Below are 20779 nucleotides of genomic sequence, written 5' to 3'. Positions count from 1 at the left end.
CAAAATGAAAAAAATGTTCTCATACATGTTTGTATTTAACGGCATTCTGACACTCTGATTAGAAGCTTTTTACATATACCAAGTTGTCAAAAGCTTTTGATTTTTATTCCCAGGATTCCTGAGGTCATTTGGATTGCCACAGCATTTGATCTTGTTCTAAATCTGTGAGGATGATATATTGGGTGCAAGATTTTACTGACCAACTTATTTAAAATTAGATTTAAAAGGGTATGTGGAATATTCTAAAAGAACATTCTAGGTAACCAACCATAAGGTCTCTGTTGCCAAAAGCTAACCAGAACAGTTAATTTTTATACACTGAAAATAAGGTTTAAGGCTATGTCCTACGTTATTCCCGAAGTCACTTGCATACACGTAATCTAATTTTGAAGTCTTGGTTTATTAGTCACATATACCTTTTACCAGGGTACAAAGTCTATGTGTAATAAATGTAATGAACTAAAGCTTTAATCTAAAGTGGGTTATAGAATAGCATAAAGAGGGAACATGAACAAAACTTTGTTTTTTAACAGAAAGAGGTGAAATAGGGAACCGCATAAGTAGAAATTAAATTCCTCACATCCTACTGTTGTGAATGTTATGTACTCCTTCTTCACAGAAACTTTTCACCTTCCGTGGACAATTTGACCCAGAGAAACCAAACTGCATTCAAATCAGGCACTGATTATAGAAAGTTGCTCCAGCATTTAATAAGTATGTTTCAGAATAGTTTTTCTCTTTAGTGAAGAAATGAACCACATGGCACCAAAAACATTGGGGCCCATAAAGAACATTAGTTTCCTCCACTCTTGCCTGTCTTGATGCAGTCTCAGGAAACAAAAAAGGGAAAAATCAAATTATGTTATCCCTTTGCTATTACAAATATGACATAGAATTGGTGACTGAGCCAATAATGCATGGAGTATGAATCATCACACAAGCGGGTCCCATATTTTACGATTGATTCTAATCATTACATCGAATATTTTTCAGAGTACAACTACTGAGCACATCATAGGGAAAACATGAGAAAGTATAACTAGAAGTCGAATTTACAGCTCTTGTAGGCAGCACATGGAAAAATGTCACAAGTGGGAATTTCAGGGAAGTTTTCTTCTACTGGACTGCTTCACTATTCATGTACAGTGGCTACATATATTTCAAAGCCATATTCATTTTGACCATACATGACTGATGTTCAGGAATTTCTTGTTCTCAAAGTCGTGACAACAAATGAGGCAGGACACTGTGATTAATGTCCACTTAACGAGGTTTGGTTTTATTTAAAAAGCGTATAAACATGCATTGTTTCTCCTTTAAAATTTTTCTTTTCAATTTACTCATTCAAAATGGGTCAAACATTTTTTAGTCGGTAGCCAATTTCTGAGACTGTACCATAAAATGTTTCTTTCGATAAATCTACTTACTGTGAACTGAACATACTCTGAGCACTGCTTTTTAAGCACTTACAATTTGGCTATACATCTGGTGGCATGAACTTCACCTCTTAGTCAAACAAAACACAGAATTGTCTATAGACTGCATGATTTTTTTCAAAGTCATAAATTTAAGCGATGCAGCTCTATCCTCTAGTGTGTACTGAACATGTATCAGAAAGATGAAACAAGATATTGCAATAGAGTTTTTGCATTTGGAAGCAGCCCGAGTATGTCCTAATAATAAATTGCCTCTTTAACTATTTGCTAGATATTCTAGAGTTCATTTTGTTTGTTTCCTTGGGGAACTTCATATTAGATCCTGACTTAATGAGTTGGAGAGATTAATTATGGTAATTCAGAAAATGCTTCTTGAAAACACTGTAATACAAACACAGCTCTTGCGAAACACCTTCATTTCCTTTTGCTTGTTATAATTCTCAGATGGGTCAATTACAATGACAGGTAAAGTTGATGCTACATATAACTTTCATTTTCATTTTCTTTTTCTTTCTCTTTTTAGCAGTTTAGTACATCTTTGCTACCTGTGTATTTTAATACCTACTTAGCCTTAAGACTTACATTTCCTTCTTTGACCCCTGCGTTTTGTCAATAGTAAAAGCCACCTTTCTGCTTTTCTTTTTATTGACTCAGTCCCTGGTACTCAAGGAAGACTTCGCCAACACCACTGTTCCTTTGCATCTTCCTGTTTCTACACCCCAACTGCAAACCATCTCACATGATTGGTTCCAACCAGCATATCCAGCCTAGCTTACAGTACAGAAACTCCCTTCACATTCAGTCTTGTTCTTCATGTCACGAGGAGTAGAGATTTGTGCTTATCACCAAATAAAATTGCAGTGCAAAATTTAAACATAAAAGTTACACAATTAAAAGTTAATATATGGCACCACAGCCTATTAATTCACATATAGTACAACAGACCAATAAAAACAGACAATAGTATGAACAGAGCTAAAAAGAGTGAGCTTGCATAGCAACGCACAAAAGAAATTATATACAGAGGAAAATCCTTTTCTTCCTGGAGGGCGAGTTTTGTTTTCTTTCTTTTGTATATACTCCTGACAAGAAAGAGTTAAGGTGGGTGGTGTACTTAAGAGAAGAACACAAGTAAAATATCTGTGGGATATGTGTGGCTGTGTGTCTTTACATTGCATTTACAGTCTTTTAATAGTACATAAATAAAGAAATTGTTCATTGCACTGTTTAGTGTCATCACTTCCATGAGTTCAGACCTGGTGGTCCTTCAGAGCAGCTTTGCATGTCTCCTCTCAGTTACTCTACAAAGAGATTAAAAAAATCAGAAATAAGTTTGTATTGAACGTAAGTAGTCTTTCATCCCGACCAGTATAACAAAAAGCGAAACAGATAATCAACGAAGATAACATCATCAGATAGCCTTGGTGAGTGTGTAAAGTTAAGAAAACGGACTTAGGGAAAGGGAAAGAAAAAGAAACGGCAAAACTTGGAGATTTAAAATCCAGGTAGAGCTATTTCTGCACTTCTTGCGAATCTCTAACTATTCTAAAAGTCAAAGAAAAATCCAAGTAGTCATGACTCAAATTAAAAATTATAAACTATCTTACTAATAATCAGATTACTAATAGAAAACAATAATGCTAACTCTAGTCAAGAAATAACTTACAGTCTGAAAGTACTTTTACTTTCCATTATTTCATGACATCCCCCAGTCTGTGATGTAAGCATAATAGTAATGCGATTTTTAAGATAAGGGGTGGAGATTAGGAAGGTAGTTTACTTGTTCTGGGCTAAGACTGGAACCCAAGGCTGTTCCTTCAGCATTGCTTTTAAGCTGAATTCAAATAAGCAGCTGAAAATACTCAACAAGTATAATTTGGACATTGGATAGCAGAAGTGGTCAATTTCAAGAAAAAAATTAACACCAAGAGTTCAGTGCTTCTTGCTGTGACATATTGTGACATCCTATCTTTCTCTGTCAGCTGATATTATATTTTTATAGATTAATTATACTAACTAACAATGCTGGCTCTTTATTCAAAAAGAAAATTGTGTATATATATATATATATATATATATAATATGTTATTATAATCAAAGTACTTCAAATGAACTGAAATCAAAAATCAACTTTAAAAAGTTGACTCTTAAAATAAATAAATAAATAAAGAAACAAATAAATAGGGGTACCTAGATGGTTCAGTCAGTTAAGCATTAACTCTTGGATTTGGCTCAGGTATGATCTCAGGGTCGTGAGATCGAGCCCCACATGTGGCTCCATGTGGAGCGTGGGTCCTACTCAAGATTCTCTCTCACCCTCTCTCTCTACCCCTCCCCCAACCCTCTCCATCTCCCTCACTTGCACAGGTTCTCTATGAATACATACATACATAAATGAATAAATGAATAAAGACAGACATCAACTAGGGAATGAAAAATTCTTGAGGTTCTTTAAAAACTAACAAAGGTCCAATATGTTTCCCTTTCTTTATATGCTCAGTTAAAAAGGTAAACAAAACTACAAATAATTAACTTATAAATATTAAAATTAATTGCCTAAAGATAGGCAATTTTTGTATAGTATAAGTCAGACTTGAAATAGAAGAAATGTTTATTTAATAGACAGTTGGAAATAGCAATGGTCTACATTATGACCAAAACTGCCCAAAGTCATAAACAATTTTTTTCTCATAGCACAGCAAGATTTCTACTATTCTGAAATTTGTTTATTGTGCCAATATTATTGTTGAGGTTCAGGACATACTACTGCCAAATATGACACCTTGGCACACTGAATATCTGAAGCTGAAAGAGTTTGAGAAATCTACAGAAGCAGGAAGGTCACTCTGACCTCCCTCCCTCAACCCAAGTTTTTTTCTCTGAAAGAGGTCCTAAAACTCCCACGTGAAAGATACCCTCCTTGTACCAGGAAGAAGGAAGATATTCTTATTCCCAGAGACAGGGAGTTTGGGGGCTGAGAAACTGTGCAAACAAACCTTTTTAAGCTAACCCTTTTCTTCCGAGTTACTTCTTTACCATTGACTGCTCCTACCCAAACCCTTCTGTCTCCTAAAACCGTCACAAATTTATTGCCTCTTTGTCTAAAAGATACAATAGCTTTCTGCTCTGGTCACTACTTTGGGTCATGACTCATTCTCTTGTGAAGGCACCCATGTACACTTTTCTCCTGTTCACCCTTTTTTTTTTAAGTTTTTATTTATTTATCTTGAGAGAGAGTGTGTGAGCAAGGTAGGAACATAGAGAGAGGGAGAGAGAGAATCCCAAGTAGACTCAGCACTGTCAGTGCAGAGCCCAGTGAGGCGATGGAACTCATGAACTGCAACATCGTGACCTGAGCCAAAATCAAGAGTCAGATGCTTAACTGACTGAGCCCCACCCAGGCGCCCCTCTCCTGTTTATCTTTATCAGTTAATTTTCAGACCCAACCAGGGACCCTAAGAGGATCAAGGAAAACTTTTACCTCCCCTGCATTATTAACCCAATGTTAGTTCTGAATCACCAGAGCCTTTCAAATGTCCTAAAGCACTTACATAATTCACCTGTAAACTGTCCTTGACTATTTGAGCCCATGTATCCTATGTCAAGAAGGTCGCTGGCATTGCGCTGGTGACTTCCCCTCAAAGCCTCGGCTTTCCTAGGTCCAGTGGATCCTTTAGAAGAAGCTGTTCCTGATGAGCTGTGACCTCCTGGAGATGGGAAACTGGGCTTGCTGTAGGGCACCAATGTCTCCTCTGAAAAAGAAATACAGAGTGCTAAGCTAAACAGCAACATGGAGACAAAAGAAATTTAACTTTAAATATTAAGTTTAAGACGGGCTATTCTACCATTTCACTCTTTAGTAAAATTAAAAATAAGAGGTTTAAGAAGGCCTGGATATTAAAAGAATTTCCATGTGCCAACATTTCCTATAATAGGAACTAAAACAGGATTGAATCATAGGAAATTTGGGGATAAAAATATAATATTACATATCACTTTGAACATTTAAATTCTTTACAAAAGAGAGCTGCAGACAATGAACCTTATTGTTTAACAAAAGCATCTCTGAGCATAATTTCTGGAGTTCAGTGAGGCTCCAATTAAATTTTTCCATGAAGACTGAATAAACATGGTGTTTTTCCACTTTAAATTATAGCGACATTCTCTCAGTCAATTAATATGAAGAACCATGTATTAGTTAAAATAAGCTCCTTAAATTTTTGCTGTTTCTTGGGATATAAACACATTATTTTAAAGATTGTGTATTTACTTAAAAGAAAAAGAGAGATACACATTTTAACAAATGATAAATAGTAAATAAAAAGTTTTTTTAAATGCAACTCTCTACAAATAACTCGTTATGTGTATTATTAAATACCTAATATTTTGAAACATTTTTTTCTTTCCTTCTTTCTTCCTGCCTCCTTTTCTACCTCCTCTTTTTTTTTTCTTTCTTTCTAGATATGAGCTACAATTACCGTGATGACTGCCACTCTATTTAGATGGTCTTTATGAAATCACAATAATCACATGGTTTTTCTCTCACAGCTTGCATGATATAACTTCCGAAATCTTTCACTAAATCTCGACATTCAAGTTGACATATTTTGGTTCTTGCATATATTACATTTTCTCAAACTTTGAGCACCCAGTTGTGATATCATATAATTATTAAAAATGCATGGGTAGAGGATATATCTAGAAAAGATGGAGTCCAAGTTCAAAAATCAATGTATAAAGAAACTCTCAAATGTCATCTGTGTTTGTGTGTACATTTTAATACTCAATGAAACCTGATACATGAAGAAATGTTCCAAAAAATGTATTTCTATAATAGGCCCAAACAACCACCACTCCTCCAAAAAAAAAAAAAAAAAAAAAAAAAAAAAAAAACCCAACCACAAATAATGAAATTTATTTTGTGACAATTCCAGGAAGTTTGATTCATAAATAAGAATATTTCCCAGTGAAATGTTAACAACCCACTAAATTTAACCAGCTGGAGAAACTGTAGGCCCTGTTTAAGCTCTTTTTTTCCTGAGAATACTGTGACTGGGCATTTCAGTACAACTTTTGTTATTTCAATGAATTCAACGAATTGACCGAAAGGGGCTCTCCTTTCAAAATGACTAGTTACTTCAGTCAAAATGAAACTGGTTGAAGGCAGAGATTATAGTGACATTAAGACGTAATTTGAGGGTCTTAAAAGCATTCAGCATAAACATTACAAGGCAAAACATCAAATTGTCTCCTGAACAATCCAGGTAAAAAAAAAGCCTGGAGGTCTCTTGAGCTCAGACCTCTATGCAGAGGGTAAGGAACAATCCCCATGGGAATGAGACTTAAGATGTGTCAGTGAGCTCTGCCAAGGAATCCCAACTTTTTAGCGATTCAAGGCAAACATATTTCAGATGCTCTTAAACAACTGCCATTTCTAAGTACCTGGTAGGGGGGGAAAAACAGGTAAAAGTCCACACTTTCTTAGGACTGTGCAGAACACACCTGGTCCAACACTTTGTTTGTGTAGGGCTTTCCGTATATCTTCTTGGCGCTCTGTGGAGTTTATCCATTCTTGGGTTTGTCGCTGCCACTCTAGGGATGCTCTAGCTGGACAATCCAATGAGCTCTTTGTGTCTTCTAAGGTGGATGCTTGTGGTGTCTCCAGAGAGCTTCCTTTTCTCTCTGTTGAGGTTTCCACGTTACCAGCATGCTGGCTCGGGCCTATTTGCTGCCTTAAACCCTGACCTGGAGGGGGATCTGGTGGTGGTGGAAGATCTAAAAATTGTGAATAATGTTTAGAATGGACTACAATGTAATGAAAAATACAGGTTTTGATTCAAGATGAAGAAAAAAACCCGTGCCCTCGTAAAGGTCTCACTCATGCAAAAGAAATTTGGTGGGGGGAGGCAAAGGTCAGTTATTTCTACCTAAAATGCATATTATTGATCTCTTTTCTACCTTTTGATCACACTGTATTTGAAACAAAATTGACTAATTTCAACTATTATATGTGGAGAGTGTTTTCAATTGCACACTGAGGCTAATATTCAAGGTATAAAAGGCATTTTATATTTTCTCCATAGTTTATCCAATGTTCACCCCCACCTCCCCAAAGTAGAAATATCATGACACAAAATGACTAGACATTCTAGCAGCTGTGTTAATAAAAGGCCCCTGGAAGAATAAAAGCTGTCCTGCCAATTTCCATAGGAAATGTTGCCCTCGGGAAATTAAGAACTATATGCCGTATCATATGCAACATATGACTGCCTTTACCCATGTATGTGGTACATTTAGCAACAGTCAGAGGGTTAAGCTAACATTTATTAAATGCAATTAACATTCTGCCTGACAACCAATTCTGGCTGTTCGTTTCATGAGTTAGCTAATGAGTTACAACTAATACATTATAATCTTCCAATGTATTAATTTTAATAAGTAATAACCACTGTTCAGAGTACAGATAGAATATGCCTCATGGTGCTAGAGTAGACAATGCATCATAAAAATTTGAGATGTAGTAGAATAGATAACTTTGCCAAAAAGCTCTTTAAATTAAATATAAGATGTGAAAAAACTAAAAAGTTCAAATGCTTAGCCAATTTTTCATTTTCCTTTTATTAGTTAGCTGTTTGGATCATGACACCTTTATACTTTGATTTGTCTTCAACTGTGATATCATAGTCTCTTCTTTCATATTTCTTTAAGTATTATATTAGTTCTATTATATGATTTATGCCATTATACTAGTTCTAGAATTACTTTGTTGAAGATTTTGAAATCTCCTGAACATTCTAAACATTCTTTTGGATTATTATCTTGTAATTTTCCTGGTATACTACTGCAAACTTCTCTGTTCATCCTCAGAATATCAGTGATTACATAATGTCAATTATTATTGATATAATATTGATACAATATATATTGATATATTAATTATATGTATCAGTGATATATAATTGGTTCATAAAATCAAATAGCATATATAATACACATATTTATATTATTAATAGGCGATATTGCATATAGATAGTCCATTATTTCCCACGCCATTGTCGTATTTGTGCTCTTATTTCTAAGAGTACTGTTTGTGACACTTAAAAGGAAGAAGTATAAATTTCTTGTGTACAAAAGAAAGGCTTCCTCCAGAAAGGCTAAGTTGCTCTCTTTAAAGACTTTATTAAGAAGCTTTATACCTTCTTTCTTAACGAGCAAAATGACATTGTCCTCCACTGAATTGACAATAACACTCTCCTCTGCATCTGCTTTGGGAGTTCCCATATTGAAGCAGCATTCCCAATTCGTACATATGTCCTCTTGGTAGATTATGAATTACTAATTATTGAAGGGAACAAGATTTCCATCTGGGAGAATACAGTTGCATTTGGAAAATTTCTTCCAAAATGAAGAGCTAATCCAATATCGTGATATCTGTTCGTAGAACAGTCCACCAAGGGGTGTAGTGTTTCCTTTATATTCAATCTGACTTCCTTGAGTATGTATTATTATAAATGTAAAGCAATCATTTCATTTGAGTGTTTGGCCTTAAGACTGCCAGCAGGGGGGAAATTATTATATTTGCTTTCAAAATAACATATCTTGTCATTGATTTTTATTCTCCATCAAAGAAGCTTCATTTTTAAAATGGACAAAATGGCATCTGCTTATGCTAGCTGAAATTCTGATTACTATTTAATTTAACCTGAAATTATATGGCTACATAATTAAGTCATATACTTGGAATTTGTATACTCTAAGAAGAAAGTACATGGCGTGCACATTGAAATAAATGAATTGGAAAAAGATGGGATTAAGAATGACTGTGGAAAAAATAAAAATACGTAATCAAATATGTTTAAATTTATTATTAATTTCCATGTTGATTCATTTTGACTAAATTAATTCACTAACGAGTCTCTTACTGGCTTACTCAGGATTTGCTGTTATCAGGCACACAACAATCCAATGAAATATGTGCCATTATTATCTACTTTTTAGAAAAAAAAAAAAAAAAAAGAAGGCAAAAAGAAATCAAATACCTCCAGCTTGGATCTCTCCTTCCATCAACTTCAGACTCACATGACTAAATCCACACTTAGGTGTTCTACTTATTTAGAAAGCATCTACTTTCACATATCAAAACTGAGCCCTGGACCTTCCTTGACAAAACATGCTTCTTCTCTAGTGTTCATCATCTCAAATAGTAGCAATTGCATTCTACAAGATGACCAAAACTTTGGCATAATCGTTGACATCTCTGCTTTACAACCTGTATTTAATTTCAGTAACAAATCCTGTGGCACCAATCCCAAGCTATAGCCAGAATTCAACCTTTCTCATTGCTTCCACTGATTCTACCTGGGTAGAAACCTCTGACATCAATTCCCTATATTACTTCTACAACCTGCTATGTGGTTTTTGTGCTTCCACGTAGAAGTGCATTTAATCTGTCTCAACATAAAAATGGGGCGCCCGGGTGGATCGGTCGGTTAAGCATCCTACTCTTGGTTATAGCTTAGGTCATGATCTCATGATTTGATTTGTGAGTTTAAGCCCTGCATCCAGATTGGGATCCTGCTTGGAATTCTCTCCCTCCCTCTCTCTGCCCCTCCCGTGCATCCCTCCTTTGGGAGCACATGGACTCTCTCTCTCAAAATAAATAAACTTTAAAAAAAAGTAAAAAGAAAATAAAAATATAAGTAAGATCGTGTTACTCCTCTGCCTTAAACACACACACACACACACACACACACACACACACACAGACCCCTTCAGTGGTTTCCTGTTCAAAGTAAGAGCCATTGCCCTTATAGAAGTTTAAGGTCTTTTGGTGCCTGGGTGGTTCAGTTGCTTAAGCATCTGACTTCAGCTCAGGTCTTTATCTTGTGGTTTTTGGGTTCAAGCCCCATATTGGGCTCTGTGCTGACAGTTCAGAGCCTGCAGCCTGCTTCAGATTCTGTGTCTCCCTCTCTCTCTGCCCCTCCCCTGCTTGTGCTCTGTCTCTCATTGTCTCTCTAAAATAACATTAAAAAGGTTTAAAGCCCTACAAACACTGGTCCTTGCTTATTTGTCTAACCTTACATTTTATTCTGTGCCTGCCTCTGCTTCAGTCACACTGCTTCTCTAACTTTTTATCAAACAAGCTTCAGGCTTCCAGTTGCTGTTCTCAGTTTCTGGAATGACTTTTCCTCGATATCAGCATTGTTTTTTCCCTTTTAATCTTTTAGTCTTCTCTAATGTCATCTTCTTGGTCAAGCCTTCCTTGAGACTCTACTTAAAAAAGACCTCGCCTAACCTTTGTATTTCTCAACTTCCTATGTTTTTTCTCCATGACACTTATGACCATCTTACCTACTTTTATTTTGTTTGTTTGCCTCTATCTTCTGTCAACAGAATGTAAACTCCAGGAAGACAAGGAATTTTGTCTGTTTGGTTTCCATTGCCTATCATTTGTTATGTGCTTAGTAAATATTTGAATGAACAAATTAATAAAGAAATTCGCTCAACGGTCCAAGCCAGTCTGTGGCAGAACTAGGAAAGTTCTCTAACCAGGACATTAGGAATGAGGGGAGAACAGGCTAGAAGCAGCTGATCTAGGGAAAAAAGGTTGATGGATAGAAAAATACTTCCTCTGCCTTCTTCCTTCAGTATTGGTTAATATATTGGCTTGAAAAGGTATTCTTTGACTTATGCATGTAGAAGAGAAGATTTAGATGGAGCAATGGCTGCTTCGAAGAGAATTCAAAGGAGCAGAATGTTCCTTGACATGTGTGTGGGTTTTTTCACAGTCTTTAAGACAGAGCCTTATGTTTACCACCATTCCCAATTCCTCTTACTAGACACAAGAGAATATCACTTTCCCAGTAGTTAGTCTGGGACACTGGTACTTGTCAGTGAGATGATAAGGGATATGCACCACTTGCAGGCCTGACCAGAGAACGTCTCAAGTGATCACTCTGTTTTTGTCTTCCCCTCACTCAGAAGCCATAAATGTCGCACTGTAAAAATGATGGTATCCCAATACTGAAAAAGCGTATTTTCTTACATTAGTACTTAGAGGAGAGACACCTGACCTTGATAAATTATTATGTTCATGGGAAACAAACTTTTGCGGTATTGAGCCACTGAGGGATAGAAGTTCTTTGGTATAGCAGCTGGCAGTAATTATTCTGATTAATTTAGTCACAAAACACAATTTTAAAATGTATAAAGCAAAAGTTGTAGTGTAAAAATGTCTAGGCACTAAGTGCTGCTAAACAGCAACCTGCCCCAAAAGAACGGTTTGATTTCACATACAAATAAAAAAATTATGCCTGGATTGATACCATATAAATGCTATGACACATACATTTGCTATAAAATAGCAACATCCTTAAGGATAATCTGTAGAGTGTCATCTGCAATAAATGCCCTCATATCATAAATAAAACATCATTGGATCATACACTTGGGAAGACATGGGAGCCAAAATTCCCTTTGCAATATCACTACTTCCAAAATATTTCTACTAACAACACATAATCCATAACCTGGCTTTGCAATGCTGGCAAGTTTAAAAGTTAGGAACCTATTAGTTGTTGAGAAAGATAAGCAATGTATTGATCATGCTTTAAACTAGGCGGAAGCTTGCTTTAACCAGACATTCTGCTAAAAATTGCCAGAAAAGAATTTTAGGAAGAAAAGGAGAGCTCTCTATTTTGTTGATTTATATTTTATACCTTCCACATATTCTGGATATAACCTTCAAACATTTCAGAAAAAAACGTCTTTCTTTTCTTTTTCCACAACATTCATAGCAGAAAAACTATACAAAATTATTAATTCTGAGATTTATAAGTAGCATACCAGTGGGAGTGGTCCTTTTTATTTAGAGAGTATAAGATCAACACTATTGACTGCTTTAAGTGCTCAACTAATCTTCAGACCATCTGAGGCAGCGAGGCAGCGGTGAGCATTTTTGTTCATTCAGCACAGGATATTCGCTTATAAAGCACCAAAATCTCAAGTGTACCTTTGCCCTCATATTCCATAAAACACTTCCCAATGAAAACAAAGTAACAGGAAAGATAAGGAAACCTAAAAGCTTTTAGAACAAGTTATGTTTGACTTTTAAAATCTTCCTTGCCTTAAAAAATGACAAAAGAAATCACAAAGATGGCTGCCAGATACAGACCTCCCCCACCCACCCAAACTAATAAAGAACAGATGTTTCTTTCCCAACTAGGCCTCATTCTGTCCTATAATGGTAAGTCCAAGAGAGTAAAATGAATGCTAAGGACTCACTCACAGCATCTCAATGCTGGCTGCACGTTCGATTCACTTGTGGAGCTTTAAAAACACTCCTAATTGGTTTTCACCCAGAACAATTAAATCCCAATCTCCAGAGTCCAATTTAAGAGTTCCCTAGATTGTTCTAATGTGCAGATTGGCTAGGTTCACTCTTGTGGTGTTTAGTAGAACTACCTCAAGACCAACTCTGTGTGTTTACAGGGGATAGTGCTGAGAAGAGGGAACAAATTTACCTTTGGCTCAGACATCAAACTAGGCTCTTTACATATATCATCTTAAATATTCCTTAGATAAAACTTCATGATAAATAGTTGTATTCCTACATTTAAATGTATGAGAATTAAGTTGAACATATGGGAGATAAATCCTGGTCTGTAAAGCTACTGAACTCTTCTTTATTGAAGAAGGACATGTCCCAGGAATATTGTGCTTCCTGAAACCAAGTGTTTGCTGTGCAAAGACTGAATGCTATACATAAATAAAAGGATTGGAATAGATCAACAAATGGGCCATGGGCCAAATTCAGCCACTGCCTGTTTTATCAATAAAGTTTTATTGGAAATCAGTCACACCCATTCATTTATTTTTTTCTGTAGCGACATTCAGACTACAATGTCAGTGAATAGTTGTGACACAGACTGTATGGCCAGCTAAAGTCAAAAATATTTACTATCCGGACTTTTATAGAAAAGTTTGCTGACCCATCCATTCGCTGATCTGTAGCTAGCTTTTAGGCCTGAAATTCATGAAACTAAAAAAAGTTACTAAGTTACAAATCATTTCATGGTCTTTTTCAAAAGTGAAATACCACTGGGGCGCCTGGGTGGCGCAGTTGGTTAAGCGTCCGACTTCAGCCAGGTCACGATCTCGCGGTCCGTGAGTTCGAGCCCCGCGTCGGGCTCTGGGCGGGTGGCTCGGAGCCTGGAGCCTGTTTCCGATTCTGTGTCTCCCTCTCTCTCTGCCCCTCCCCCGTTCATGCTCTGTCTCTCTCTGTCCCCCCCAAAAATGAATAAACGTTGAAAAAAGAAAATTAAAAAAAAAAAAAAAAAAAAGTGAAATACCACTGAAGTTACCTTAATTTGATATCAGAAATGCTCCAAATTTAATATCAGAAATGCATGCCAAGTGCCCATGCTACCTATTTTTTTTTTCCTAATCTCAAACGGGAATGTTCACTGAAAGCATTGCTGGAAAACTCCAGAATGGTAGCAAAATCAACATTGGAAAGTGGTGTGGCATACATTTCTTGGGGCTTGGTAATATAGAAATAACTCCAGATTGTTAAAAAGAAAAAAAAAGAGGGTGTTTTATTTAAACAAGACCATATTGCTAGATTTTCTGCCTTGTTACATAATGAGGCAACGCCTAATCTACCATAGCTACTTTAATGTAGGTTAATGACTTGCACAGAGCACACCTCTTCAGTGAGGAGACAAGAGACAAGGAAACAAACCTACCGTCTGTCATTCCTTCCCTTCGATGAGGCAATGCTGGTTGTTGGTCCATTCTCCCTCCCTTGTGTTTTTTAGTGGGCCGAGGCCTCTGACTCTGACTCAGGGCTGCACTGGTATTACTGTCAGTAGAAAATGGGCTGGTTGGTCGAGGTCTTTGAGAGGAGGTAAAAGCTTTGCCTAAAAAGAAAACAAAGGGAATGTGGTACAGAGGATGTTACAAGGCAGTGATTGTGCGTGTCTTGTATTTCTGCTCTTACTTAGACTAACCTATAAACTTGCCTAGAGATGCCATTTGAAGATACCAAATACTGGTGCATCTCCATAAAAAAATGCCCTGTTGCATTCATTTTATCCAATTTTTAGTAACCAACACACTACCCGCTGAAAAAAATTTAATAAATGAATAAAAAAACAAATCCACCAACCAAAAGCTTGAGATTACTTGGTTTATTATTTAACCTTGATGATCTCAGTGATATTTTCATGGATATATGCAAATTAATGCTGCTTTTACTTCTTAAACTTAAGGAAGTTATTTCTGAAATGAATTATGTACTGTCTTATTTGCTTCATCAAATTTTATCCTTGGAATCTTATAAACTCACTTTCAGAACAGAAGAAATGTGTTGAAGTAAATGCATTTGAAAATTTACATGAAAGGTCTGCTCAAAGACATATATTAAACTGACCTTATCACCCATATATATACACGATGAATTTTGCTTCTTTTACAGAAACTCAATTGTATTAGTGTATAATATAGGATAGATAGCAGGTTAAAACCACCTTGCATATCCAAAGTGCAATAGGTATTTTCTGATGAATATTATTGTATCTGAGCAGACTCCAAATTCTCATTGCAAAATGAAATTGTGTTATGTCCTTTTTTTGAGCTTTAGTACATACCCAGGGAAATTTATTTTGTGAAAAGGGTAGCTAATAAATTTTCAACATCTTATGATTTCAATACAGTGTTTATTATGGTGAGAGAGGGTCGGTTTATGTGCATGTATTTATTCTCTTGTGCATGTTTTCATTTCACACAAAATTATTGTATGTAGTTACATTTTCTTAAGTCAATGTGACATGATATTGCTTAATGCTTTATTAGATATTAGCATACATGCAAGAAATGCACTTATGCCTTCTAATTTATTAGTTTCCTTGCGCTGTCTCACTGCTGTACTTACAACTGTCCACAAAAAAACACTCAGGCAACATAAAGTTTCTGACTTATGCCTTATAAAGGAAGAAAATTCAAATAACCATTATATTACAACATACTTTAGTTCGGATGCTATATGAAAAATAAACCTCTGCAATGCTTGGAGAAAATTTTTTATACCATTTGACGATTCCTAATGCATACTCAAAAGAAATACTGATGTTATAATTCAGAGAAAATGCCCAAGACTGATTTTTATAACCTGAGAGTTTAGTGAAGGGTCAAAATCGTTTTTCTTCACTTTACTATTTGAATACTATTAAGATTTCAAAAATGCATTTAAAGTTTCATTAGTTTATTTTTCTTCACTTTACTATTTGAATACTATTAAGATTTCAAAAATGCATTTAAAGTTTCATTAGTTTGTTTTGTAAGGTAGTTCAATTCAATTCATATAGTAGAACCTTCTTATATGTGCATTTAAGAATTACAGTCATATAAAAGCATGGATCATGCCAAAGTTATTTTTTTTTCAGTAAAACAAACACTTACAAATTACTGATCTATTATTAGAATGACTCTCATATTCATTTTGGGGAAAATAATCAGATATATGAAAAATTATACAATTGGTACTCGATTATTCTCAGAAACCCAAAGTAGATTATGCTACAGAGCAATACGCATGCAGTCATCATTTTATTCGAGTTGCAAATGCAGTGGGTGTATCTTTAATTAGCATCCTTTAAAACAAATAATACATTATTGGGTTAAAATTTTAACAGCCAAACAATTAATAAGACCATCAGCCATTTGAACTGTTAGACTGACAGCCTTAGACCCAGTCACCCCATGCTGAGGAAGCCTTCCCAGAAAACGCATTTGCAGAAAGAAATGGGGCAAAGGAAAGTAATGGAGATAAAAGCTGAATAATTTTAATCACTGGGCACATTATTGATTGTGTGAGAATTTTGCAAAGTGTGAGTTATTGAAAATTTAATGGCGATCTCAGTTGCAGCTTGGCTGTAATATAGAAAGGAAGCATATTCCAATTAATCAGCAGAGCCATGAAGGGAAAGGGAAATAAAGGATAGAAGGTGGTGAGTAGGAGCCTATTCTTGGCTCTGCAAAAGTAGCATCAGAAGAGAGTTCTGGTAATTGAGGATCCCAACCGTGGTCATGCATATTAAAGAAAGCCCTGCCGTCAGACTCACTGAAGAGAAAGAACAGGAGAAATATAGCTCGGTGTCTAAAGGACGAGAATCTCTCATGCAAAGAGTGTTGACTCGGAGGCTACCAACCTGTTCTTGTAAGGCTGGTTCCATCCAGCCTAAAACCAGCTTTATCTGCTGCTGCCACCAGTGCTTGTGCAAAGCTGCCGCTGGCAAAGATGGAGCCATCTGAGGAGCTACCTACACTAGATCTATGACTAGAAAAGTTACGATCCTCATCAGATGCAGAGCCCCATCCATTTACCATTGAACCTAAAAACAAATGTAGTTGTCTAGTGAGTGGGATATATTGGATAGCCCATCTGCTTGCACACACCCTGCTAAGGAACAAATAAGCTGCCTCAATTACTCACTCCTCCTTGAGGCAAGTCTGCTTTCATCACCACTTCTTAGCCACATGCAAGCATCATCCATGTTTTACACATTCCCAGAGCGGAAGAATGAGCGTTATTTAAAACCTGTATCTGTTTGCAACACGTGAACAAAACATGTTTCACAGGGTTCCATTCTTACATTGTTTGAATCATTACATACTCATTTTCCAAAAGAGAATTACTATGTACATCTTGTGTCCTACAATTCAGGGAGGAACGCTTTTGTGGAAGTAAATTATAGTGCGTAAACTTATCAAAGACTCAGATGAAGAAACAGTGTGAATATATCGTGAATTTAGTGTTGGCTTTAATGATAATTTCCATTAAATATACGCTTGTATGCTGGGGAAGTGCTAGAATTATTCCAAGGACTTGAAATACAAATTTCAATAATCAGGAAATATAACAACAAACATTATAAACCAAAAAAAAATATATAAATGATATCAGAGCAAATAGACTTAGAACAAAAGGAAAAAATGTATCTTTGAAAATTTCTATGAATTTCAAGCTCAGGATACTTTGTTGGTATTTTAATTGTTTTAAGAATTCTAGTTTTCTCTTTGTTGCTAGTCTTTGTCTTAGAAAATTAACCATTATGAAGAATACAATTGGCATTATTATGGATTTTTCTGCAAAATACAACATGGTGATAGAGGAAAAGAATCACCCTTTGATGTGCAAAATATGAACATACTGAGAAATAACTTTCATTCTTAATTTTTTGGCAAGTTATTTACAATTTTATATTTTTCCTCGACCATGTAATACTGAAACCATAATCTATTACGTAATATAATTAACATTACAATATTTATTTAAATTGTATACCATTACTTCATGACACAGTAAAGTGCCAAGTGTGGCTTAGCCTAAGTTTTATAAAGAGAGAGCAAAAAGAAGTATTTATAAGAAGTTAATTTTAGCTTTTCTAAATAAACCAATCACATATTCACATAAAGAGATTAAATTCAAGTGCCAGCGATTCCCTCCCCGGCCCCCGCTTTTTCTCCAATGTTTAAGAGACAACAGTATAGTTAGGAGTGTTGCTGTGATGAAGTATATGTATGTGTAGTCTGGGTCCCAGGATACAGTAACACGGGTTCATGCACTTGCAAGAGAGAGAGAAAATAGAAACCAAAGGGGTTAGAAGAATCTGAGAAGCTAAAAGGGTGTTAAGTGTAGCAGAGAAAGATAAGAGCTTTGATTCTATTTGCCAAAAGCACAGGGATACACTTCTTACTTTCCAAACAAATTCCCCTGACACAGGCCACTGCAAGGAAGCGCAGATAACACCAGCAACCGAGCCTCCTCTGAGAGAACCATTTCTGAGTTAATAATCGCAAGTCAAGGACCAACAGCCCAAAACGAAGGAAGAAATGATGTCATGGGCTTTGCAGTATAATGCTACGGTAGATAAGAAAAAAGAAAATCAAAGTGATTCAGTCCATGATCACCAGAGAATATGAAACCCTAGAACTGAGGATAGTTTTGAAATACATGAAAGCTCATTCCTGTCCCTGCTATGTACTGTTTTCTGTATTTCTAAAGGTCTGCTGAACATCTGCAAATAAATCTGTGCTATCTGAAACTACTCTCCAAACAAGCATCTCCTTTCCTACATCTCCAATTTCATTCCTAAGCTCCTCCTGATTTCCTTCTGGTCCCTTTTATCTTCAGCGTCATCTGAACGATTTTTCTCATCTATCACATGACTTGGTTCCTTCACTCAAAACCTTCCCTAGTTTGCCAGCGCCACATTCAGCTAACGAATTAAGCATCTGAGATCCTTCAATATGTAGTCCAGCCTCCCTTTCCAGCCCCAGACCCTCTTAATAGCCTGTGTACTCCCACTGCCTGCCCTACGTAGCCTTACCTCTCATTCCTTAACACATCTCTGGATTGTCACTAACTCTATGGACCACTGTCCAACTTTAAAGTCCAAATCAATATCCCTTCTATCACCTTGATTCCACCTCACCTCGAACTCTGTCTTAGGAAGAATCAATTTCTCTGCTTCCTGTGTTTTTCAAACACTATGCATACAGTAGCGTATCAGGTCTCTACAAACTATAGTTTGTTTCATATAAAGGTTTCTTCTTAGACAGTGGAACTCTAGAAATTAGGGACTCTTACTTATTTTCATATTTTTTCTATAGGTGCTTTTCTATAGGTGTTTTGTTTTCTATAGGTGCTTTCTATAGGTGTTTCAACAAACATTAGGCATACTGGATTAAATGTCTTCAACATTCTCATTACTCAGCATAATTTCTATGTGATCCTATCCCTTGTGCCATTTCCCAGCAATGAACTTATGATACTTATAGAAAAAATGTACTCAAAAGAACTTCTAAAAAATATAGTAAACAAGGAATATAATGTCAGTCAACTTTTGTTGATAACTTGGAAGACAGGAAAAGAAGTGAGTTATTACCCAAAAGGGAAAATTTTAAAAATGATTAATATACATATCTTGGCTATGCTTTGATACACTTGAATATAGATATTTGTCAATATCTTGATCAAAGTAAGATAATAATGTTATATTAAGTGGCAATTTACTTTTTTTTTCTCCTGAACTATCTATCCACACTCAACCATCTATCTTAATGTATAGTCCATTTTTGAAATAACTGAGTCTTTTTGTTTTTTTCCCGTTAATGTTGGCTTGCTGTGTGGTTCCAGCTTGAGGATTTGACATTTTGACAAATAGTCTCTGAACCTGAAAATGTAGGAAAAATCCTATACCACAGCAGTGCCACTACAGAAATGCCACTTAGGGACATCTCTTAACAGAGTTAGCTTGACTTTTTCAAAAACACTCTGTTCATCTCCTGTGATAGTGAGTCCTTCATATAAGGATTTCAATGTACAAGTTTGCCAGTCCCTAAACATACCAACTACTTTCCTGCCTTTGTGTCTTTGCTCTGAGTTTATCTCGATTGTTAATGCAACTTTCCATGCCCTCAGAAATCCCAGTTATTCATGAAGTTTTCTTTGGTGCTTTCTTTTTTCTTTCTCTGGGAAAAGAGAGTAGCATGGAAGAGATGGCTTCAAGTAGGTTTTGGTCAATATAGAAAGTACACCACTTCTGTTTTCTTTACTACTCTATGTAAGAGCTAAGAAATTAGATAGATGACTTCAGAGTTGAAGACACATGTGTCATATAGATTTGGCCATGGTGGACCACAGGAATCCTCATCACTAAAGAGAGGCAAGTGCCCTCAGTTCCTATAGTTGAGTTCACCTTCAAATGGAGAGCAAGAAGGAAACACATCAAAAGAAGGCAATAAATTTTCTTTTTTCTTTGTCCCTTGGACTTTATCTTTGATAGCCCCTCTTCTGTAGTTAAATGTGATATATGGAATGGGTGCGTTTGTGCAGAACATTTTTATAGAAAATTGACAATACATCATGAATTAAAAACATATAACATATATTAAATTTCATCCATGTTGTAAAATTGTTTTTTAAGTATATTTTTTCATGTTATTTATTTTAGAGAGAGAGCATGAATGGGGAAGAAGGGCAGAGGGAGATAGAGAATCCCAATCAGGTTCCATGCTCATGACCTGAGCCAAAATCAAGAGACAGATGCCCAACTAACTGAGTCACCTAGGCACCATATAAAATTGTTAAAGTTTATTTAGCAATCACTGATTTACCCTATCTGTGGCTACCATGCTTTTTCTTTCTTTAGATTTAAGCATCAAGAGTGATCTGAACATATATGTAAACCATTACAAGAAAGAAGACAATGATAGGAGGAAAAGAAAAACATTGATTCATGAATTAGAAAGTAAGCAAGTTTGGGGATAATTGGTTTACT

The 20779-nt window shown here is 35.9% G+C and overlaps 1 protein-coding gene across 21 annotated transcripts in view; it reads right to left on the bottom strand.

The window, feature by feature from the left end:
- Nucleotides 1–381: 381 nt before the first annotated feature.
- ROBO2 (roundabout guidance receptor 2) overlaps nt 382–20779 on the bottom strand; it is a 1707596-nt gene continuing 1687198 nt past the window's right edge. For 8 of the 21 annotated variants that reach the window (XM_045501643.1, XM_045501648.1, XM_045501642.1 and 5 more), the window contains 5 exons: nt 16646–16828; nt 14183–14356; nt 6939–7211; nt 4988–5188; nt 382–2737 (listed from right to left, as the gene is read on the bottom strand). In XM_045501643.1, the coding sequence (XP_045357599.1) occupies nt 2736–2737; nt 4988–5188; nt 6939–7211; nt 14183–14356; nt 16646–16828 (833 nt within the window). In that variant the 3' untranslated portion in view covers nt 382–2735. The remainder of the gene's footprint in view (nt 2738–4987; nt 5189–6938; nt 7212–14182; nt 14357–16645; nt 16829–20779) is intronic. The other 13 variants (XM_045501656.1, XM_045501657.1, XM_045501655.1 and 10 more) reach the window with 4 other exon arrangements.

The sequence above is a fragment of the Leopardus geoffroyi genome, chromosome C2 (assembly GCF_018350155.1).
Source record: "Leopardus geoffroyi isolate Oge1 chromosome C2, O.geoffroyi_Oge1_pat1.0, whole genome shotgun sequence".
Taxonomy (NCBI): domain Eukaryota; kingdom Metazoa; phylum Chordata; class Mammalia; order Carnivora; family Felidae; genus Leopardus; species Leopardus geoffroyi.
The sequence above is the reverse complement of the archived record's forward strand: the minus strand, read 5'-3'. Positions and strand labels throughout refer to the sequence as shown.